This window comes from Microplitis demolitor, chromosome 3 (genome assembly GCF_026212275.2).
Source record: "Microplitis demolitor isolate Queensland-Clemson2020A chromosome 3, iyMicDemo2.1a, whole genome shotgun sequence".
NCBI classification, from domain to species: domain Eukaryota; kingdom Metazoa; phylum Arthropoda; class Insecta; order Hymenoptera; family Braconidae; genus Microplitis; species Microplitis demolitor.
In genome coordinates this window covers 23072356-23098691 of record NC_068547.1, presented here as the reverse complement: position 1 = coordinate 23098691, position 26336 = coordinate 23072356, and the positions used below count along the sequence as shown (strand labels likewise).

The window sequence follows — 26336 nt, the reverse complement described above, 5'->3', positions numbered from 1 at the left end:
TAAATATTTTTTATTTGAGAAAAAAAAATTTTCTATTGTCTGCGGTTTTTATTATTATTATTATAAATATACTATTATATTAATTAATATGAGGAAGGATAAAAATTGAACAAAGTCTAAGTATGTGATAATCAGTACTCGATATTATGGCAAATACCTAAAATATGTAAATATAAAATGTGCGATGGTGTATTGTAAAAAGAAAAAGAAAATAGGGATGAGTGACCTAGTTGTCAAGTGTAACTACGCTAAGTACCGTTAAAAAACTTGCAAGTCTGAATCCCATCACATAACAAAGTCTTTTTTTTATTTTATTTCTGTATATATATATATATATATATATATATATATACACTTATATATTTTTTCACATTCTCCATAATGTACATAATGTACTGAAAAGCTTCAGTACTTCAAGAGTTACTTAAACTCACTGTCGAAAAAAAAATAAATATATTAATTCAAATTGCCGCGCTTACTGCAATTTCAACAATATAATTTTACATAAACATTAGATGAAAAGTTAGTACTAACTTTCCCAAGTAAATATCTAATTACAATCTTATAAATTGATGAGGATCAGTAATTATCAAAACAATATAACCGTCGTATCCGAGTACAAGTTGGTAATAATCAACTTCAATTATACATGTCTAGTTCTCTAGTCATCTAGTCTCTTGTCTCTCGTCTAGTCTAGTCAAGTCCATGTCGATTGATCCAGCTCTCAGTATCATTGCGTATGTTCAATAATCCGTTGTTAGTAATCCACAGGTATTATTCTCCACCTCCGATTGTTTCCTCAAATTCGCTCGATGGCTTTTCCCAAGCATCACCACACTAATTCTGGTTCATCAGAACGATCCTGCGCTTTTCAACACAAGATAAAATTATTAATAGAGAAAGAATATGTTTATAGTGTGGATGAACATGAACATGAACATAAACGTACAAGGATAAGAACAAGAACAAGAACATCCAAAGATACAAATGAAAATGTACTAGTAGTATCTCCTTTAGGTCTCAGTTCTGTACATCCACGCAACGCACACAGACAAAAACTTTCCAGTCTTTCTCAGTGTCTCTATTCTCTCAACTTTCCTTTCACCCTCAGTACGCGTTCAAGTATTGATCCACGCTCTACCCTCTCGCGTAGAGTTGTGCCGTCCCTGTGGGGGTGGTACTGGTGCTAGTGCGAGTGCTGGTGATGCTAGTGGAGGTGGAACGGCCCCCAAACTGGAAACTCCGAGCCTGCAAACCAAACTACGAGGTACCCGCCGGCGCACACTGTGCTGATGCTATACCCCAACGCTGTTACCACCATCACGATCTAGCAACCGGCACCCCCGCGTATCCATCTCACTCCCTTTATATTTTACATCCCCTTGCACGTACGCTCGTCATCCCCTTGCCCTTTTCTCGTTGGTTGTACTGCGTACGACCACCAATACATGAGCCAACGCAAACTTTTCTCATATATATATATATATATATATATATATATATATATAGTAATGTAAGGGTTACGTGTTGCTATACTATACAATTGCTTTTTGTCTTCTACTTACGCAGCTAAAACGTTCTTCTCATTGCGAACTTGTATTAGTGGGGTAGTATGGACATGTTGGGCATTGGATGTTGGATGAATAATATTCTCTCACGCACAGAACAATCATACCAATACTAAAGTAGACTACTCGGACATGGAGGACGTGCCCAGTGGACGACCAACCCGCGGGTAAATTAATATTCGGAGGGCGGGAAATGCTGAAGGAATACGACTATATTTTGCCTGGGGATACTTCCACTTGTATTTTATAGAGAATTGTGCGAACAGAGAGTACTTTGTTATTATTTCAAATGCATTTAATTTTATAATTATCGATATTTCAATTCATATATAATTATCCTGGCTCGGATTTATTTAATATCCATTTTGAAAACATGATTTAAATTTTAATCATAATTTATTTAGCTATTTAATCAATCATTAATATGTATTAATTTATTGGACAGGAGTTTAAAACTTTTCACTTTGCTGATTGCTCAGGTCGAGTAGTGTAGCCGTAATTTATATAGAGAAATAATAATTATAATTGATTAATTGAAAGAAGGGATTTAAAAATAATAAAAAAATATAAATTCAAGTAGAGATCCTGGAATTCTCATTGATTGCCTCGAGGGTACCGCTCGGTGTACATTTTACGACCAGAGTAGCATTTGATGGTGGCCTGTCGAGCGTCGACAAACTTGACGTAGTCGATGGGGATACTCAGCATAGCAAGGGGCGAGTTGTGCCATGGTATAACAGCACAAGGGGCTGGAGACGGAGAATGAAGAAGAAAAACGGAAAAGGGATGAAGAACAAAACGTCGACGGTGAAGGCTCTTCACTCATACCCCAGGTCAAATAGGATTCACTTGAAGGAAAATATTTTTTATTCTCGTAAAAATAAATAGTTATTTTATTTTTTTTTAACTGCCGGTGAATTTACAAGCCGGAGGAAATGTAAAGTCTGATAAAGTTCAAGTAGATTTTAATATAATCAGCAAGTTTTAAATTATAACGCTTATTTGTTGATATACCAGCAGCAAATTGTTGCTAATGAATGAATGGAGCGCTTTGATGGGTTTAATAGAAAGTTTAAGCTCAGGAAATAGCCGAAACCACTGATAAACCAACTAGTTATCGAGTGAATATAATGGTACCGATGCAAGGGATGGTGGAGTGTAGGGTCAGCGATAGAGCTTGCGAGCTAGTAAAAGCTACTGGACTGTACTTATATAGTTGTGTAGTATGGCAGAGTGTTTGAGGGTGTCAAAATATTGAAACCAGTGATTACTGTGTAACTGTAGAATTACCAGTCAATGGATAACGCCCAGGAAACTTCTATTCACCCTTCAAAACTGCCCGTTGCTACCGATACTTCTATTATGTTGTTATCAATACATCGTCTAATGATTACACTTGTGTATAAACTTTGTACTGATCATTAATTTTTAAATTAAATTTATTACTTTAAACTTCCCGCCATAGAAATTTAAAATTTTTAGAAAAAGAGAAGTCGTTGCTTTCAGTCCGATTTTCATCACATGTCGATGTTTTAAAATTTTTGAGGGTGTCTGTGTGGCTCATAGGCTCAACCGTTTTTCAGATTTTTTATTTTTTAAGTCGTAATATTGAAATAAAATCAACAGAAACTCGATATTTGAAAGGTTGGAGAAAATTTTTTTTAAATTGACATCTATTAATAGGATTTTTTACTTATAGAAAATTATTTTCTTTGATGTTTAATGAAAAAAGAAAATCGTGTCAATACCTTACGCAATAATTAAATTTTTATTTACATTAAATAGTCAACACTGATTACTAGGCCCCGATTGAACTTTATCGATATTTGTACAATATTTGAATAGTCTTCATTTAAACTTTCAGTCAACTAAACTTGTGCCTTTGTTTTGCACAGTACGTCTTATATAAGATTACAGGTTGTATAGATTGAAACCGAGAAATTGTTAAATTACTTCTTAGATTAAGTGAAACTGTAGAAAAAAAAAAAAATTTTATATATCGTTAAAAATTATTGAGTTTTTATCAGAGCTCTGAGACTCTTCAGACTCTATGATATGAAATTGATGCTAAGATATATACGCATGGATTGTTATAATCTCTCGATAAAGATTATCCACCAGATTATTTCCTTTGCTGTAACTCTCATTCACCTGCAGCACCAATTTTTATTCCTCTTCCATCCGGTTTACCTTCATCCGTCCTTACTTTTTTTTTATCCACTACTTCAAAACCATAAAATATTACTCGGAAATTAGATAAAAGCTTTTACAAAAAAAAAATATATTTTATATATATTTGATAAGAAAAAAGGAATTACTTTTATGAAAATATAAAATTAAGATATTAATTATTTAAAATATTTAATCGTTCGTATTAAATCTTAATATTAAACACGAATTAAAGTTTAAATTTAATAAGTCGTGAATTTTCTACCAAATCCCATAAAATTATTCATTAAAAAATTTTATTTCTTTATTTCCAAGGCTTATCTTTTGTTCTTCTTCATTATCTTACAGTCGTTTGCTTAACTTTCCTCACATCTTAAGTGTTTTCTTTTTACTTTCAATTTTCCACTTCACAGCTTATACTTTTCTTCACGCTAAAATTCTAACTCCAGCAAAAAGAAATTTAAAAAACAAAGTTCGCTTTCCGTGACCTTCCATTGAAACTGTCACCGTATTTTCACTTATTTTCTTTTTCTTTTTCAACAAATTTTTTTATCTCATTAAGACAATTATCGGATTTATTATCAGCATTTTTTAGGGAAATGGAATTTTTCCTTTCCGATCGTTAACTCAATTTATTTTATATCTATATCTAATTTATACCCTATAAAAAAATATATGTGTATATAAAAAAAAAAAAAAAATTTTATTCGTCATTATATTTTTATACTCTTACACATAACTAATATGTCACAAATTGTCCAGTCATGAAAATTAAATATTTAATTGTGATATTTATATATTAATATATTTATTTTTCAAAATAATTATAACACAATATAATTAAATATTAATTATTACTGTTTATATAAATTTCCACTTCCATTAATTACTTTTAATTTATCAATTCCATTAGTTTAATAATTTAATGCATATTTAATAATATGTCATAAAAAATTTATAATGTGAAAATTTGAAATTTCATTTGAAATCTTTTTCTTGATCAAAAAAATCTGAGTTTAGCTCGAAATATAAAATCTAGACTGAGGGCTCGGTGCTGGGAAAAAAATTATTTTCCATCATTCTTATGTGCTAGTGTTTTTCCAGAAGACTTTTCTGATACTCCTGAGGCCTACAAACGTCCAATAGATGTCTTAATTTTGGTCAGCATCTTCATCTAAAACTTTCGTAGAAAATCAATAGAAAATCCAGACCCAGGGCTCCGTGTTGGAAAAAAATTCTTTTTCATCACTCCTATGTGTTGACGTTTTTCAAAAACGTCGATATCCGACGGAGACTCAATTTTCGGAAATTCAACCGAAACCAATGACTTTTCTTTTTTTTTAAATTTTTGAATTTCGCGCCGGGAAGTTAAAAAAAATGTAATTAGGATTATTTTTTATTTAAAATTGCATTATCAAGTAAGTTAGTGTGGCATTTAATTTATAAAGTTAAAGTTATTGTAATGAGATTGCCACGGCATGAGAGAAACGATTATAAGTCCTGTAAGTGCAACGAAATGGGAAACGTTAGCTTGTGAAGCGGCCGTAGAATGAGGACAAAATTCAATTTATAACTTCAAGCGACGATACGATGTAACGGGCTTGTAACCAGTAAGAACGTTTATACACAAATACCGAAGATTTTCTCTTAGCTTCTTCTTATTCCGACAAAATTCAATTTACAAAGCGCGATAATCTCTTCATTTCCACTTCCCCTTTTATCTCATAAACTTCTTTATCGAGTAATCATTTTCTCATATTTATTATTTTAAATCGTTTAATAAAACACACCCGTCACTCAATTAAAAAATTTAAAAAACAAATACGCGGGTGATTTTTTATAAATATTTTTTCCTCTCAATTTTTTTTCGTTACACGGAAACGCGTTTAATTATGAAAAAAAAAAAAAAATAAAATAAAATAAATTAAATTGCACGTGTTTAAAAAAAAAGCAAAATAAATATTTGTTGGCATATTGTATAAAACGGGTTTTTATCGATCAATTAACAAACTCCACTGCATTTAAAAAATAAAATAAAATAACAGTGAGTACAATGATGAAAAAATGTAGCATGTGAAAAATGTAGTATGTGTATTTCGCGGATAATCGTTTTCCTCAGTTGCGTCAGTTTTTCAATTCAATCTCAAATCCACACTCACCGCATACCGAATAACATCCATACAGTACACGACACATCTCTTTTATGTGTACGTTCGTTCAATTTCGAGTTGTTTATTTTTACTGCCTGCCAACCGAGCTAATACACCGGCTATTTATTACATTTTTGCTTCCATTTTCAACCCTCCACTCACTCCCGTTTATTTAACTCAAATTACATCATCGTTGTTCGCTAGTTTTTTTTTATTTTATTTTCAGCCCTTATTATTATCAATATAAAAATAAATATAAAATTTCAATCAATTGATTAACGTTAAAATCACATCAAAGAATTAGTATTGAGTATTTTATAAAAAACAAACCGTAAAAAAATAAATAAATTTCGAGGCAAAATGAATGAGTAGTTTTTTTACTGGGGCGACATAAAAAAAGAGCCGCAGGGTACAAAAAAAACGATAAGTACTTACACTTTCGGGCTATTGTAGTCCCTTTCTATTGGATGTGTTTGGAAAAAAAAAAAAAAATCCGTGGACTAGTGCGATGACTAGTGAGAATAGTCTGTATCCACAGTGAGAATTCACACGTAATGCTAAATCAATATCTGACGATAGGGCGTTCATCGTAACGCATATATGTACGTCCATATATGTAACAAGTATATAACAGAGGGTAGGTTTGAAATTTCTGATCGACTAACTTTATATGTTTGCAATAATATCACTGAATAAATTTATTTTTGGGTATTGTGTAGACCGAAACAAAGATGATTCAAGTCATTATGAGATTTAGGGGCTCGAAAAATGATGAAGGAATAATTTATGAAACTTTCTCGCCCTAAATGAAAAAAATAATGTGTAATACACAACAGGAATTCCAAAAATTTTCCAAGTATTTAATCGATAAAACTGTTGATTGAAAAAAGGAACATACGAAATTTGAGTAAATAAAATTTATCTTCTGTCAATATTTATATGCCGGGAAAAATAATTGCGTACAATATTTCGCGCTTTCGCATATAAATTAAATCTAAAAAGTAAACAAAATCAATATATAAACTAAATCTTATTGACAAACAGACCGCGTATATTTGAAATTTCAATAATTTGAATTATTTTAATTACTTTTGCCGTATAGATTAAATTAACATCGTTATTACATTCTGCCCCACGAAATTAACAATCTACGTAATGATCCTTTGTATATATATATACTTGGAAAAGTTTCTTTGACGTTTGAATATTAAACAGTAATGAAAAGATAAACAAATAGAAAGGAGATCTAGAGGGCTTTCGTTTTATACAGAATGTACATATATATATAGATATATAAACTTTTTGAGCCAGTACTTTTGATTTAGGGGATGTATGTGGATCCCTAGTCCTGTAAAGTACTACAACTGCAAGCATAAAAAATAAGGCATGGGGAGTGTGTCCTTTAGTCTTTTACGTCATCGGGAGATTCATCCACAGCCCACTTATTTCGTCCAGGCTCGGAAATTCCCCTTTACTTGTAATAGCCCATGCTTGGAAAACCATTCTCACTCTTACTCTTACCCATGTATACCACGTATTACATACATACGTACATTAATGCTTACATCCATTCATATTTATCTATACATACATATTTTTAGCTTCTTCTCCCTCGACTAAAACTTATTTACCAATACACTAAAACGCGATTCGTATTCGTTCTGTGTACGAAACCTCCCGCTGGCCCATCGAGTTAGTCACCCTCTTGACGATTCCCCTCAAATTTTCCCCCTTTTTGTCCCAAATAGGTTTTTCCATATCCACCCCTAGTCTCATATACTTATGCGCAGACTCGTTACGCGTGCTTCCTTTTTTCCTTTTTTTTTTAATGTCACTTTAATTATAGAGTAAAAAGAATTTTTTTTATTTTATGTAGCAAGAGAAATATTAAACTAACATTTTATGGGACTAAGAGTTGAAAGTTTTTTAAATTTTGAAACTCGATCACGACTCTGACTATAATGACCGTATTGCCCAGCGTTCTCGTAATCTAATTCTTTATAAAACGTTTTAATGCTGGCGAAATGTTATGTTCAGCAATAAAACTGAAACGAAAGCGAACAATGACCACTCAAATCCCCTAGTGACTTAATATTGTCCCTTTGGTAAATTTTCATATATATATGGAAGATATATATATAGCACGTGTACACGAATTGCGTGATTACGTAACACAAATCAGTATTACGCTCAAAATTTACTGCTCAAATATTTTCAATCAAACAAATAATTCGTCGTGCCGGTTGTGTTATATTATATATATATAAATATATATACGGAAAATACGCAGTATTTATTTATTATTTTATTTTGTTTCAATTTATTTTTACTTTATTCATATACGGATATATTTAATTACATTTTGTGGCTGATAAATTATTTTTCAAACAAAATGTATCAACTTTTGTGGGTAGAGAGCGTAAGCTTATTTTTTTAAATATTTTAATTTGACTTTTTATGTAAAGTTATGTTACGTGAATTATTCAACGGGCAATTTCGTTTATTGGATATTTTTTTTTCTAATAATTTTTTATTATTTTATTTTATGTACAGAATAAATGGAAATGGACGAGAGAATTCGTAAAATCTTATCCATTTTTAGTACATAGTATACTCGGCAGTTAATTTAGTATCAAATACCAATGGAAAAGCGAGGGTCAAAAATATGAGGATATTATTCCAAAAATGCGTCGCTCGCTCATTTTCATACATCCAATAATGTTGATTAGATAAAATAAAGTTATATAAGTATATACTCGCTGGTTTGGAAGTTTGTTATATATTTTATAAAATATTTATGCTTCTAAATTTTTTTTTGTGTTTTATATTTGATTTAGATTTCAAATTTGGTTTACTTTGTGCTTCGTTTCATAAAATAGCGAACAAAGTTAATAACAAATAAGATTATTGATAAATATAACTGTCGTTATTATCTAGAGTATCATCAGACGGTTGTTGTTTCTCTACAAATTGATACTCCGTAAATAGATTAAATTGATTCGGTGTACAGAAAATATTATTTCTCCAATGGAAACAGATAGTATTGTCTCTTGCGGTTATTTCTTATTACGTATTTGTAAATAATCAAGTAATTGGTGATCGACAAATGTCAGTAATATCAGTTCTTATATTTTTGATCTATCAATACTTCAATAATTTCAACATTTGAATTATTTATCCGTTTGTCAAACAATTTTAGACAATTGGCTGTTGAAAATTTGAATTTAATTATATGTTTATACGGCGGAAGAGAGGAAAGTTGAAAATGTCAAAAATTTTGAAAAATGTAATTATAAAAGACAAAATAGATCCTCGTTGATTTTTTCAAAAACAATAAACCGGAAGCAAAATGGACGGCATGGGTAATTTGAGTTGCCCAAAATTCTTTGCCATCAATTTTTGAATTTCAAAGTCATATCCTTATCAAATACTGACTTTGCGACTAAAATAAAGTAAAACTCGTTCTTGAGGAAACCCATCTTGCCCCAGATTATCAGTAATATTTATCACGGGATCATAATGATGCCAAAAACTTGTTTGGGGAGTGAAAAATCCCCCTCTCCCATCGTCCCTTTGTAAAAAAAAAAATTGACTTATATGAAATTAAACGGAATGTAAAATTTCATCAGATATAATTTATTGGGCTGTGAAATTTAAAAGTAGAAAATATCTTTGACAATCGAACATCCGTAGCCCAGATGTGGCCTGCCGAGTGCGCTGGAATCGGTCGTTCAGGCCAGCCCGCCTGTACAGCAGGTGGTGTATTGTAGATGTTATATTCGGCTCACTTGGTACTTCTACACCTCGGCCTTTTTATACCTCAGCATTATTTTCACTTCCATTATAAATACCAATACTTACTGCGTCGTTCTCTCCATTTTATAAATTTTATTTTTACAGCAGAATTTTTCAAACAAATATTAATATTTTTTTCAACTCTAATTTGTATTGCAGCTTCTGCTTGATCCATTTTCGGAGTTTGTTAAAATATTTGACCAGACGAAAATTAGTCTATAGACCGGATAATTTTGCCATCGTCGTTAGTAAACACAAAGTGTTGAGTTCACTTAAAACGCATAAGTAAATAATCCTAAGTGTACTTTCCGCAAATATACATATATATATTTTATGTGGGTAGTACAGAACACATCCGCGTAGTGTAGACCGCAAGTCAGGTCAACTATAGGCTTAAATATATTTCTAAGGTTTCCTCGAGGAGCGACAGCTGCGGATTTTTTAAACCACGTTAGTCTGACATCTGTCTTAGATATAAAACACACAAGAGTAGTTGGTCTACCCAACAACTATCCTGTGTTTCTTCAACCTAGAAAACCATTTATTCACCAGCCGACTAAACAAAAAAGCTTTTTTATCTTTATAATCTTTATTCATTGTTTTAGTTGGAATAAATTTCCATTTACTTTTTTTCATCTGCAATAAATGGATTTTTTTTTATTTTTTATTTACAAAGATCATCATCAACTTCTCTCTGGAGTATAATTTAAAACTCCAATATCGTTGTGTAACAATTTGAATCACCGTGTACTCGAATGTCCACACTAAATCGATATTTATAGCGAGTGGTTAAATCTCTTCTCGCACAGATCGTAAACTTTATAGAATTTTCATTCTCTTGTGCACATACGTGATGCAACAGGAGTTCACTTGGGACCATGTCAACGACACATTTTTTTTCTTCTCTTCTTTCCCAAGACACTATTACTCTAACGGTATTCGTGAGAAAAAAATTTATATAAGAAAGTTTTAACTTTTCTGTCAGGATAAAAAAAAAAATTCCATTAAAAATATATATAAAATATCGTTATCACTGTTATCAGTATCTAGACACTTTGGTCAAAGAAACTTATTTCTAAAGAGCCGGTTAATTACCAAATGTTTTTAAACATAAATCAAAACCAATTGATTTTGAAAGTAAATACGGATGAATCTCGAGATCTCTGAATAGTTGAGTGAATAGAAATCAGATGGAAGAAGCTTTGAATTATTTGGCCGTACTGAGAAATGACAGTTGTCAAAGAGAATTCACAAAAGTCGATTTACCTTAGCAGAGCAAGTCTCTTAGCTCCTTTTTTTTCGTCCTCTACTTCTTACTTTACTAGCTCTTGCCATGATTCCCGAAGAAAACTCCAGTGAGGATGTGCATTATTCAGTTTCCCTATTGGCTTCTCAATTTTCATCTTGTTTTTTTTCCTTGCCCTTTTCCTCTCTGACATTTTCTTGGGTGCAGCCATCAACTCTTCACCTCTCGATCCTAACTCTCTCGTACTGATCCTTTCTCGTCTTAAGAGGAGTAGACTAGTCAGCTCTGGAATTTCGGTAGCTTATATTGGAAAAGCGTTCAACGGGTATTTCCCACATGAAGAAAGATTTAAGGTATTTTCACAACTTTTATTGAAATAATAAATAGACTATTTTCGCTCGACAAACTGAAAATACTACAGAATTATAATTTTGTTAAATGATCAGAAATTTTTTTCATAAATTGACAAGTAATTTAAAGACAATGTCGAACTTAACTCAGATACTTTGACGTTTCTTTCAGTAGCCTTCTTCTTGTCATTCCTCTCTGGAAGCGGTCTTTGATTATGGACTCGTTGCGAAACCAATTTATAGATCCAGGATTGAAAGCCTCGAAGATGAGTGACGTTGATTGTAAAATATATAAGCAATTTATAAATCTGCGGTTACAATATCGTAGCAAGAAACTCTGCTGCTGATCGCTTCGTGCTCCATAATTTCGATTTCTTGTTACTAAGTTTTTTGATAGCAAAAGAAATTAATCGATCTATCAATCAGAGCATTATATTTTTTTTTATTAATATATAAATTTATGAAGCGTAGCAGTATTCCATAAAAACAGACTTTTTCAAAAAAAGGCGGTTAATTTGAAAATTTTAATAAATCGTAAATTTTAGATACAGGTTCTAAGTTTTGTATGAAAGTTACTCAATCATTTTTTTGGTTGATTCTATTATTTTATGAAACAGAATATGATTTAATTAGATTTTAAAATTCCTATGGAATGAAATCTTTCACGTACGTCAAAAGTATCCTGAAAAAAAGTACAATATTGCTCTTTATTGTTATAATATTTGAAAACTGATCGCTGCCACGAGCCACATATGCTACCGGAGGTATATCCAATATCAGCCTTAAAAATATGTTTTTTTTTTCTCTTCAGTGCTCAAATTTCACTCAAGACTGAATCCATTTTTTTATGAGTTCATAATGCTTTAGTCTACTTTTACTTGATGTCAAAAACCTTTTATACCTACTCACAAAAAATAACCGGAAAAAACGTCATTACCAACTGAAAAATTAAGAAAATTATTTTATAAATTTTTCGACATTCATACAAATTGACAATTTTCTATTTTTAATATTTAGTTTTCGTTATTTCATTACTTTTACTTTTTTTGAATTATTATTATCTGAATTATGAATTCTAGCAATAACACAGCAAACATATTCATAAAAATATACCGCAAGTAAATATTTTTTTTATGTTAAAGAAAACATAATAGAACGCTATGTGCATTATATGTTATATATGTATATGTATTTACCATAAAGTAAAATGTATATAAATGCAAATGAAGACAATACGACATTGTTTAATTGTCATTGTAAAAATTTTGCCTACTCAGTACCATTCGGATTTATAATATATACATTTATACATATATATATATCCATACAGCTTTTTTTCCTTTGTCATTATTTTAAGAATGAATTGTGACAGGGACATCTGGAACCCAAAGGAAATTTTCATGTATTCCATATCTTAAGACTTACAACATTTCTCGAAAAATAGGTAATTTAATTAAATTAAAGAATCAATAATTAAAAATTCCGTTTTTTACAGCACTAATTATCAAAAAATGAACCTTTTATTTCACATAGTACATATTATATAGATTAAATCGTAAAGTGAAGGTAAAAGAGACAAGAGGAAGTGAACAAGTTCCTACAATAATCGACTATATATCTTTGAGTCCCTGCGTCTGGGCCCACAGTCCCCACTCCCACTCAGATGTCCAGTGAAACCAGTAGGGCCTTCTTTTACTCCCCACACATCGTTCCTGGTTTATGCTCACGGTTCAATCTCCCTCTATTTCTTTCGCATCCTCAGTTTAACGCGACCTTTCGAACACTCCGTATGTTCTTTACTATACATATATATAAATATATATATATGTATATACTACCCAACATACATAACACGAAAGTTTTACACTCCGTTATACGGTTTTTTTACGACCACATCTTTCGGATTACGGTATTGTTATTTATTCAAAGTTTACTTGACATTTGGTATTGTCCGTCGTTTTATTGTCTTTTTGCTCCATTTTATATTTTACTGTGGTACTGGCGCATCCGATTCAGCGGTAACTATATGAACCAGCGTCTATTTCTTCCCAAGCACGCTATTGAACTAGTTTGCATTCTTCTCAACGCATTCTCGACGAGCGAGCCCGCGGATGCAATTTGCGAGTAGATCGATCCGATGAACAAAAGGAAACCATGATCGGAATTCTAGCCGTGTGATCCTGTTTCTCGCGTGCTGAGTACTCAACATTCTCATCTGATAATATATGTGTGGATCTTTGCCTCCGGATTTTTTAATATTTCGTAAAGAATAATAACAAGTGGCTGCATCCGATAAATTATTTATTTTATCACTTGCAACATTTTTCATTCAAATCGTGAGAGCTGCCAAAAGCATTTCGATATCTCAATAAATTGTGCAAACTATCCAAGTGAAAAAAAAAAAGATAATATTGTTCAAATAAATATATATAAAGAAAAATATATTAAAGTGTCCAAGCAGTGTTTACTTTGGATTTACCCAATAGCTTTTAAACTCATGGAGTCGAAACTTTTTCAGCTGGCAAGTCACTTTTTTATTTATTTACTTTATTTTTTTATATATATCTTATCCTATTTTTTATCGAACCTTACTTCAGTATTTTTTTTGTTAAAGTTTGCAGAAAATTTCACTGCGAAATAACTTTTATTTCGTACTTTTCTACCATCTACTTTTCAAAAGTTTATAATTCTTGAATAATTTTCTCAGTTGAGTGTAGTTTTCTCCCCTAGGTGGAAATATACAAATAAGACTCCAAACTTTCTGTGTACATACTACTTTTTTTTTTTTTTATATATATATATATAAATTTAAAATAAATAAATTTAATTTGAATAAGTAAATTAAAAAGAATTTTAAAAAAATCGCTGATTCTCCAAAACGTTCGATCGCATTCTCTCATAGTGTATTACGAAAATATTTATGCGGCGCACATAATTCTGCATCGATAACTATCACTGTAAATTTGTTTGATAATATGAATTATTCATGATTAAATTTTCAATGGCTGTGCAATAATTTTCCATTTATTATATCGTCGCCTTTCTCACTCGGTTGCAGTTACATTTACAATAATCCATGTACTCTGCAATGATGCTTCATAGTCTCAAAGTAATGTATATCCATGTTTCTGTATATATGTTTCATAAATATAACGAAGAGCATTCGAAATACTCAAACGATAGCCGATAATTTATCGAATTCCTGGTGATACTGGTTTATTGCCAGGGTATTATATAAACGTTTGCATAATAATTATCGTGCATTTAGTCTGATGACGAGCGTATAATTGCAGTGTGAAATGGGAAAAAGACAAGCGGAAGTGGAGTAAAGATTATTATAAGGAGGAAAGATAGTGGAAGAGAAATGACAAGGAAGAGTAGTGTAGAGTTAAGTAGAATACAATGTAGGCTTTAGACCTTCATACTTACTTGCTGCAATATAATATATATATGTATATATATTAAGAGAAGTAATAGTCAGTACAGAGAAAGGAGATATCCCTCTAATTTTACTCAAGAGACTATAGAATTAAATCGTGAATCTTCAACACGTCGAGAAGTTCTCGCGTTAGCTTGATTAATATTTATAAGGGAATCAGACTCTCTTTCATCTATAGTAATGTATGTTTTCATACATTCTGAAAACTTTTTACTCTTGATATAATAAGAGTGTATAAACCATAATCAGCAATTATTTATTCGCGCTTCAATTTTTCACTCGTATTACGACGTAATCTACAAAAATGTATAAAATTTTTTTATTTAAATTATTTTAGCAAAGTAAATTTTATTTCAATGTATTTTGTATCACAAATTGGAATATTTTTCATCCATTGCAACGCCGATAAATATTTATGAAAATTTCGCGGTGTGAATGTACGTACATAAATAAATAATAAATATATATATTTGTGTGCCGAATGTAGTGTAATGTATGCATAAATAATATGCATTTTTCGATTTATTTTCTCGTCACTATTTTCACAGTTAGTGCATAATGTACCGCACAGTATAAATTTAACAAGTAACGAAGTTACACAGTCTTTTGCCATTTTTAAAATTCTATTCAAGATAAAATTTATCTCATGATCACTATCGATCACTGTTTGTGTTCTTCCAACCATATAATCACATCTTTAGATTCATTGACCTGGAACTGACCTAATCGTTTCTGTAACTGAACTCGTCCAATTTTTTTTTTCTTTTTTTTTGTCCAAATATATGAACGCAATGCAATTTTACTTGCTCGTTAACTTTCGTCGATTCCAATTAAACAAAATTACTCTAATAAATAAATAAAAAAATGTAAATTATATATATATATATATATATATATATATATATGTGTAAGTTCAATGTCTGGTGTGTATAGAATGCGTATGACAAGACGATTGACAAAGAAGGTAATATTTTGAGTCATTGCCTTGGCAATCGTGTTCTCAGTAATCATGATGAGGGGCTTGGTCGCCTTGATACACATGTGAAAGCGTACCAAAGACCCAAGGTAGCAAAGGTATACCTTAAATGGTATCGTCCTTTTTTTTCACATAACATTGCATCTTGCGAACCAGACCATCATCATAATTACAACCAACCACCATCATCATCTTCATCATTATAATTACCAGCAGTTACATATATAAATAATATGTACTGCGGTATTAATGATATGATGCAATGTGACCACGAGACGAAGACGAACCTTTAGCTAACAACGTACTGTGACATTAAGCCATATCAAATTAATTTGAGATGCGCATGAAGCTGAGGGATCGTGTACATCAACAGTATACTGGGACAAATGGGACACATATATATACGGATCAAGAATGATGTATTTCGAGAAAGAACATTACGCTTTAGGTTGTAGATCATTCTATTTGGCAGTTCTCACAGATAGGATCCGATCGCAACGTTCAAGCACGAGTGCTCATCAAGGGGAGTCACTGTTACATTTGTTGTCTTGTCTACGTTTTGTGATACTCCATCATATCACTTTTGGGTCCATTTATATACAACTGTACGTCTGTGCTATTATTTCATTGGTCCAATCAGACATAGACTCAGACATACCTGAAGTGTATTTTGGATCGGTTACCTTCAATGTAGTTTAGAGATACCATTCAATCTGTAGATACTCTCCAGTGAGTTGTGTTACATATATTTCATTGGTTTCTAGATAATTTCATTGTTTGTGTTGTTGATTGATATTTTTTGTTCTTTTGTTGTAAAAACTTGTCTATTTTTTTTTCATTAATTTTGTGGATTACGTCATGAAAAAATTTAAATTACTTCACTTTTAAAAACAGATACTCACTCTGTTATCAATTAAGTAATAACGAAAATTGATGAGAACTTTCGAAATAATTACTGTATTGTTAATTGAGCCAGATATTTAATTTATCAATTAATGTTTTATATAAATATATGAGAACATCCATTAATGATTACATCAATTATTCATATAATGATTAATAATTAATGGCTGGCAGCAAAAACAATTATGACATTTGCGTTTTAATAACGAAAACCATTTCGACTCTCAATGCTACTTCATAAATTAACATTATATGTAATGCATATATGTGTATTTGTGTTGTATAAATGTATATACTACTTCCCGCAATTATCTCTATGGGTAAATGCCGAGACAAATCGCATCGTTTCGCTAGTTTTAACGAGAAACGGAAGTCAGTGTACATGTAGTAGGATATACAAACGACATTTCCTGTTCTCCAAAATAAATCACGAGTACGCCAGATATCGTTCAATCTCCGGAAGAATGATACCTACCTCTACTTTTATTATTATTTTATTCTATTTTTTTCTCCATCAACTTTAATCCCATTGGAATTATAAAACTAAAAAATACTCGTTTCGCTTGCATTGACATTTGATGAGAATTTTATTTTTTATTCCTACAGAAAGGCTTTTACGATTCCCAATAAATCTTCAAAGCTTAGCCTGCTTTTTTATCGTATCGTTAAAAGATTTATTAACTTTAATCACTTCAGTAACAAACGGCTTTAATGCACTGAAATATAGTATATTCAAACATACATATATATTACAAAATTATGTCTTTAATCTCTCGAAAAAAATATAACAAAATCCATTTTTATTTAAAAGTGTCTTAAAAACTCTGTTATTAATCAACCAGTCAACTAAAGCCGCCAATGCACTTTAAACTTCAAACTTCAAACCAAGTAACCAAGAAGCTTTTCAATGTATTCAAACTTTCGCGCAGTTGCAACCAGTATCTCGAAATCGATCACAGAAATACCAATAAAATTATTTGTAACGATCATTTGTATTAGAAATTACCATTCCTTTCCAAGATCTCAAGCTACCGAACCAAAAGTTAGCCAGCCAGCATAGTATTAGTTTCCAAGCTTCGAACTATTCACCAAACATTCATTAGACAGTTTCAAGTGAGATAGCGGACATAGATGTTGGATATAGATACAATGATAAAGAGATGTTTGAAAAAGTTCAAAATGGCTCGCATTTGTCATGATGAATTTTTAAACTTGTTCCATTTCACCAGGTGTCATCCTTCTAATGCGGCTATTTCGCAGTGGAAATAAAAAAAACCCAAAGAGGTCAGACTGCAGCATTTCTATGGCTCTCGACAAGAGTCGCTCTATACACTGACCAATGTTCAGACTGAGTATACTTTTTTTTTGAATATAAATGTGTGCTTTACTACATCCGTCGAAAAATACTGACTAGACACATCGGTTTCTTAAATTATTTATGCTCCATCTATACTAAACCCATTCTAAAGTATTCTGATGAGTTATATCAGTCACGTCAGCTGCTTCAAATCCACCATTGCTATACAGCATAAATATATGTATGTAAGTAATATATATATGGCCTAGAAACACAAATCGCTGAAGATGTCTGCTGTATGCTTATAAAGCTTGGCCTAGTCAGTTTTGACATTTATGATTGATAGTACGTGCAAATGTCAATATATTATCAACCCGCCTATCGATAAAATGAAAATTTTTAAATAAAACTATTTATGAGATTTATTATGTATTTATAACATGATAAATTATCAGTCCAAGAGCGATCTAAGCTTAAAACCTTGATTCTGAACTGGATCTGGACATAATGAAAGGAGTTCAAATCTCGCGTTCATATTCTCAGTATCTTCACCGTAAATCCATTAATTCAATCATAAGACAAGATATAAATAATGATAAGCATATTATTATTAAGAGTGATTTTTATTTATTATTATTTTATGATGCGTATGGAAAACGACATAATGAAAAATAAGTGTATGATAAATGAAAAAAAAAAAAAAAAAAAACTAAAGATTTTGAACACTCATGCAGAGTGTGTTCAAAATTGATTTGCATAGTCGTTTAAATCTTCTTCCCACCTTCCGTCTGGCACTGCAATTAAGAGCCAATCTAACTCGTCTCCGGTTGGTTGGTTATGCGATGTACTGAAAGAGATGTGCATCAAGAATCGTCGAGACTTATTATACGCTATTGGGATGTACTCACCCACGCAAAATAAACATTGATCGCGAAATTGTACAAACATAATTCAACAGTTTATTTTTTTTATATTGCAACTTAACACTTGGTTAATGGAAATTGTTAAAGTTGCGTAAATAAAATCTCATAGATGTAATTTAATAAATAATTTTTTTATCAAGAGTGCTGTAATAATGGTTTGTTAAATTTATCCCCGATGTAAATTAAGCAGTAGAGCAGTTGTGGCTCGAGTATAAAAGAGGATTAAAAATAAAAAAAGGGATATTTGTCATGCGGTAAAGAGGGTATTTTTGAGTTGCTAAATGTGTCTTTTCATGGTAAGGTATAACTAGGTCGTAAATATTCATGGAGATGCCCACTTTGGTCTACTCTTTTTGTCTCGTCTCTCAACTTTACACTGTGCAGCTCTTCCGGCGTTTTCCGCGAGCTTTGGCCTCAACTTTCATTCTTTTTCTTCTCTGTTTCCATCATCATCATCATCATCATCATCACCACCACGACCACGGTCTCCACCTACTCTTCTGCTCACTGGGAATTCTTGTGTTGAACGCCGACATGCACCCGGCGTAATTGGCTGCACGTTCTCTCGACTCTTCTCTAGCATATATCCAACTTGTCGTCTGAGAGTCTAGTACGGTTTGCTCTGGCTCTATTCCTCTCACCAGCAACGCTTTAACTCTAGTCTACTCTGCTGATGCTGTGCACCATCAGGGGAAATAAATTTTCTCTTCGCTAACCTATTTCGGCTTTCAACGGCCAACCGACAACGGGAAATTCCCGAGAGAATCGAATCCCTTGGTCGTTAGTGAGTCATCTATAGATTACTATATATATACATATATATATATATATATATATATGTACATATGTTTTATGCTGATGTTGGGTGTGATGAATTCTGTTGAGACTCCATATGATATATATATATGCCACCAAGGATTTGTTGAATTTAACATTGCGTTTAAAGTAACCATGGACATTCGATCATATATATATTGGTTTGAAATAAAAAAATCCTGATTTATTTTCATCCATTTTTTATTGACATTTTTATTTGGGTCGAAAAAAATATTGTCGATCAACGTTATCCTTCAATCTGTGGAATAAACAGATTTCCCTTTTAAAATTATTGAGAGGATCGAGAAAAATATTCCGTATTTTATATCTTGTGAATATATTTTTTAAATTTGCGTATTATTCCGATTGAGTGCTCAATATATTTGAATTTTATATACACATACATATATGTATGTATATACCGCGAGGGTATGTAGCTGCATGTATTTCAAACGAATATCACAGCAGATTACCTTTCCTATTATTTGAATAGACACGCCGCTGTGAAAATTATTGCGTGAGAACAAGCAATTTTTGATATTTCTGTAAGAAGTCGGCGGAATTTATTCCACTTGGACAGTTTGAAAAAAATTGTCCTGCATAGATATAAAATATTTTTTTTACACAAATAACATTCTCAGACTCTACTGAATTTCATAAAATCAACTGCTTAGATCAGAATAATTTCCAGACGATATATGACCAGTTTAATAATTTATCGAGTCTGACAAGCGTGCTTTGAATAATTATATATTTTCAGTAGATATTTTAATGAAAAAATTTTTCATGGCTTTTTTATATTTATTAAATTTTTTGTAAGTTCAGTAAAGAAATTTAAAGTGAGAATTAAAAGAAAAAAATATGACAGCAAGTTTCTGAATTTTAAAATTAAATTTCAGTGAAAAATACAAGTTGAGGGTTACAATGGAAATATTATAAAGAGAGCATGACCTGGTTAACATTTTTTGTTGCTTTATGAACGAACATAATATGAGCCAATTATATATAGTGTACAGAACAGAAAGAAAGTAAAATAATAATGAAAGAATCTTGAAATAAAGAACTGAAAAATATCTTTTGTGAAAAAATTCTTGATTACTTGAATCTAAATGCCAAGAATATTTTCCGACTATACTTTGTCTTAAAAATTCATAAATAATCATATATTTAATTTAATTATCGTTGAGAAAAAAAATTTATTATTGCTAATAAAATATATTTTTATAAAAAAAAATGTATTTTCTAGGAAAATTCAATGTCAGCATGATAATATTTACATAGGAAATGGTCGCATATGTAAATTTCATTTTAAATATGACAGGGACATTGAAAAGACGCATGAACCCACGAAAAAGTATAAAAATTTGAACAACAGACGTGTCGCTCACACAAAGAAATTGCGCTTTTGAGAAATCGATTCTGATATATCTGACAATGACATTTACGTCAGTTTTACCCGTCTCTTAAATTTTTTTTCATATTTAGATTACGTTTGATACATTGGAAAATATACTTTATATTTTCCAGCATGACAAGAAATTTAAATCAATATCTGAATCAAAGGACACAATTTTTACATATCATTATTTTTATATTAAATTTATATCAAATGACTTTTATTATTCATTTTTCATATGAAAACGACGATCGAAAATTTACTTCTCATATGAATTTACTCAAATAATATACACATTTATGTATAATACATATAAAGTGGTATCCATTTCTATGGAAGCGAAACCCTGAGCGTTTCTAAATGTCATAGAATTGAGAATACACAATATTGATAACAATTGTACAGTTGAAAGCTGCGGTGTTGTCTGGCTTCGGTGTCGAGACCACCATAGCACGTCATTTAATTCAATAAACTCTCCAGTCTTCATAAACGATAACATTTATATTAGATATATGTATAATATGGTACTAACTGAATGTTAAAGTTAAATGTCAGTATACGGACCAGGGAATAATATTATATATACAAATATGATATGTTTAAACAGTCATATGCATGTAGAATGCGATCAAACGATCAAGGAACAGCGAGCTACTTGAAAATCAATTTAAATGTTAGAGTTTATTGGAGTAAAAAATTCAATATTCCGTAGAATCTATATCCTGAAATGATAAATAAAAGTATGAGGTAATGGAAAGACAGTCAGGTACAGAGAATTGTGTTGAAGACAAGCGTTTATGGTGAGATTAAATGTACATTGCAGATGGTCTCATTGATCGTCCAGGGATTAGGTGTTTTGTGAAAGTGCACGTTCGCTCTTCGAACCCGACCCAGAGTAATGAAATCCAAGCAAGATAAAAAATAAATTACATATACATATATATAAATTTAAATAATTTATTACAATGAGTACAATTGTTGATAATGGCGTAGAAACCACCCAGCCACGAGGAGCTTTTTCTAGGGCTTTTGCTAAACGAGCTCAACCCTACGAGGAAGGTAAGTTCCTTCATTATAAATCCCTCTAATTACCACTAGTCTGTCAAATATATAAATACATTTTTTTGCTCAATATTTTAATTAATAAAAATTTCGTTTAAATTTTAAATACAGAATATTTTTAATTATCGACGGCGGGAAAAATTCATAATTTAATTTGTGCAAATTTTTCATGAATATGCAATTTATGTTTTCATTAAAAACTTTCTCGAAAAATTATATAATTAATCTTTATAAAGACTCCATTCTATTGTTTGCTGTAGATTATTTTATAAAAAATTTTAAATTAATTACAGGGTCAACATTTTAATTTTTTACACGGCAAATTATTTTTAAATTAAAATATCCGTCCGTCAATATTTGAAGACTATTAAAGTAATGAAGTTACAATTACATATATTTGACTTACCAGACAAATTTATCAGAACATAAATAAATATACTGGGTACTTAGCAAACTGAATATATAACAGATCTTTAAATATTAACATCTAACTAGGTGGCTAAATTTCTTATCTGCTAAATGCATTATAAAATTTACTTTCATAAATCAATACACCCAGCGGTAGCATAAACTGAAAAAAACTTTTTATACTTATTTCCTTATTCTTTTCGTATTCTTCTTCTTCTTGTTCGACAAAACTCTAAAGTTTGAACTTTTTAAAGTTGGCTTTTACATAATACATTAAAACACAGTACGTCGTGTGGTTGCTGGTGGTGATGGTGTGCTAAACTATATCACAGTACGTCGTCTATGTTTTTTAACACCTCCCTCTTTACTCATAATAAAAAAAAGTCTACACAGTATATTTTACCGTTATGCTGTAATATTCCTGAGGATCTTTGCCTCAGTATATTTATATCTATTCTTCTGTCTCTTTTATTCCCCTGCGGTCACAAAGTCATCTCCATCTCCATCTCCATTTCCATCTTCATCTCCATTCTCCATCTGAAGACCCCATTCCTACAACATATATAAATATATAAACCCTATCCATCCTTTTTAAATATTATCCTGTCTTAGTTATCGATATTTACCTTGAGCTTTTTTTTATTTGTCTTCATCCCCGTCCTCAAAATTAATTACATCCCTACTACTATTTTTTTTCAATGTCAATTTTTTTTCCTCATATAAAAAAAAGTATTTACGGATCAATGAAATCTTGACGTCAGTTAAACAAGAAAAGTAGTAGATTAAAAGAACAAACCGATTGACAGCTTCAATGCTTTTCAATAATGCTTTATCAAACGTATATATATAGTAAATTTCTCTTTTGGCATCTTGGAGACGGTTGGGAAATCCAATTATCGTTAGAGATTCTATGCTAACCCATACCCACATTGAAATAGCATAGAGATAATACGAACTGAAGGTGGTTGGTTGGACAGGCATGTTAGTATTGGTAAGGAAGTTTCGCTTCCCTTAAAGATCGCTTAACTCGACCGGAAGGGTTATCTGGCGTCAAAGCGACCGCTTTTATGGAGTATAACTGCTGGATAGTTAATATATAGTTATAGATAAAGACGTATAGATTTTAGTGAATGGCTGAGGATATAGAGGTCCACAGTCTAGTTAACGTTTCGTTAATTCACTTAGCTTGCGGTATTGTACTCTGATATCCGGTGATGGGCTGCAGTAATTTGCCAAACTTTTATTCAAGAGCTTAATTAAATTTTTATTGTGTAGAAATTCATTACGGTTTATTGTTGTTTATCTTTATGATTACAAAGGATTAATTAACTAAACTGATTAGTTTTATTATTATTTACTTAGACTCGATGGCTCGCAGTTTATTTACTTTATTTTTTATTTTTCAGTCATCAAGAGCCTCAGCCTATTGAGCAAAGAGGGCGAAGGACTTGCCAACGAAGATGGGGCTTCAACGCACCCCACCTTGGCTTTGATGAGACGCATCCTCTCTGATGCTCAGGTAATTTTTTTTTTAATTGTCTCTACAAATATTTAATTGCATCAGTTAATTGAAAAAAAAAATTTACTGAAAAAAAAGAGAGAGAGAGAAATTTAAAGCAAAATATATTGAGGTCACAGCTTTAAGCTGTAAGAAATTCAAAATGCTCGGTTGAGAAAATATAGGACAGAAATTTGAAATAAAGGAGCTTTTCTCCAGAGTTATTTTCTTCTGTTTTTAAGAGATCTGTGTACAGTAGAACGGACAAAAGCTCAAGTCTTCCTACTATTATTTTCACTCTAATTATTTTTAAAATTTATCATCACGTTGACGAGCATAACCTTCATGAAATATTATTTACAATAATAAAAATAAAAAACGAGCCATAAAAGTTTAATTACACACCGAAATATAAATTTTTTCTCGGGTCAGTTATGCTACATAGTTAATACTACAATTACTTTTGTACACAAACTTTTGAATTAGTATTATTAATTTAAAAGTTACATTGTTTCCTTGTGAAATAAAAAATTCAATTTATTTTTTTTACAGCTTAAACTTTTTTTAATTTAAAAAAATAACTTTTTTTTCTTTTTCTTATTTATTATACAACACAGCGCGTAAAATCTTTTCTATCAGCACTTTAACAAAAAATTTAAGGGATAGATTTTTTTCCCTCGTGTTAATAAAAGAAAAACAAAAAATATATATGAAGGGAGTGCGTGCTAGTACGTGCATAAAGTCAACCGTGGCGTATAAATATATATATATATATATATATATATTAGTAAGTAAAAAAGGAGGATGTATTATATATTATGAAGGGCTGAAAAGGGTACGTGAGCGGGCATACAGATTATCCTTAATATATATATAGTAACTTATATTATATATATTCTATATGCACGTAACTCAAACTCCCAGTAAACACTGACTTAATACTCGAAAAATTTTTACTACCATACATGTTAAAAAAACATTTATGTATATCAATCATAATTTTTAGCTTAAGGTCTGTTTCTGCTACTGATGGAAATATGATAGAGAAAATGAATAATTTCATACTTAAAATATAAAATAATTTTTTTTTTTAGTAGAACTTTTTGTCTAAAGAATAAATCGGATTGAAGAATATTTGTTAAAAAAAAAATCATTAGTTTTCTCATTAGTATTCATTTGAAGGATCAAACTACATATATGAAACTTTTTAATCCATCAAACATAATTTTTTTTTTATGAAACGTTGAAACAAAATTTAAAAAATTTTGATATTTTTTTTTAAACAAAGTTTAATTTTTTTAAAATAATAAAGAAATTAATAATTAATATTTAATGCTGTTTTTTCTAGTAGACATATGAGATTTCAGTCACAGAAATTTTTCTCCACAACAATATATCACTGAATTTTATTATGGAAAAAAAATTAAAACCGCAATTTATAAAAAAACTTTAAATGTAACGTGAAAATTTTTTTTTTTAAGTTTAAAGGATCTAAAAGCCATAGTCATTAACAAGTAGTGTGCATAAAGTTTCTTCTCTCATGTGTATTTTCCATATAAAGGGAAGAGAAAAAGATAAAGATAGGTAGTGAACTTTATTCTACATACATGATGATGTTTGTCGAGAGGAAAACTAAGTGGCTCCTGCAGCTTCACCACCTGCGGCAACCCTCGAGCATCTGACATGAGGCACGTGCGTTGAATATTGTGTCCCAGAGACAAAAGCCACAAACGTGCAGGTCTTTATCCCTTTTTTAAATTTCTCATTACACTGCCTGCACTCGACATTATTATTTTTAATTTACTCAATTTTTTCCACATATTTAATATACAAAAAAAACAACTGGGAAATATTCAAATCTCGATAAAAAATCTTTTGAAATTGAGCTCGATTCTCTTTATTTTATTTTTTATTCTTTATAATCATTGTGATGAAATATCAGACGTTTATTTGAACACTAATAGATGGTAGGAACTATTAATATCAAAGTAAAAAGGATTTCGTGAGATTTCTTTCTAGAAAAGGCTTAATGTCTATAATTTACGAATAAAACTCTGACCCAATTCATCCTCCCACGTCCTGGGGGACCATTACAACACTGAGACCGTCTCTCTCTACTTCCTGACTTTGCACTCAACTCAACTAATTTCACCAACTTTGTAATTGTCACATAAATATATTCAATGTCTTAAATAAACATTTCTTACCCTTGGATAAACATAATTCATAAATTCTATTATATTATTTATAATAACAAAGATCATTTATTCATGTACTCAAAAAGGTTTAAACTTTTGTGCTTGCATACAAAAAAAGTATACCTTCTTTTTTTCTACTGAA

At 30.8% G+C, this 26336-nt stretch overlaps 1 protein-coding gene across 7 annotated transcripts in view; it reads left to right on the top strand.

The window, feature by feature from the left end:
• Positions 1-26336, top strand: part of LOC103575197 (kazrin) — a 63605-nt gene that overhangs the window by 20256 nt on the left and 17013 nt on the right. For 6 of the 7 annotated variants that reach the window (XM_053737207.1, XM_008554893.3, XM_053737206.1 and 3 more), the window contains exon 2: positions 23905-24017. In XM_053737207.1, coding sequence (XP_053593182.1) covers positions 23991-24017 — 27 coding nt within the window. In that variant the 5' untranslated portion in view covers positions 23905-23990. Of the gene's footprint in view, positions 1-21864; positions 22088-23904; positions 24018-26336 lie in introns of those variants that run through there. The other variant, XM_008554889.3, reaches the window with a different exon arrangement.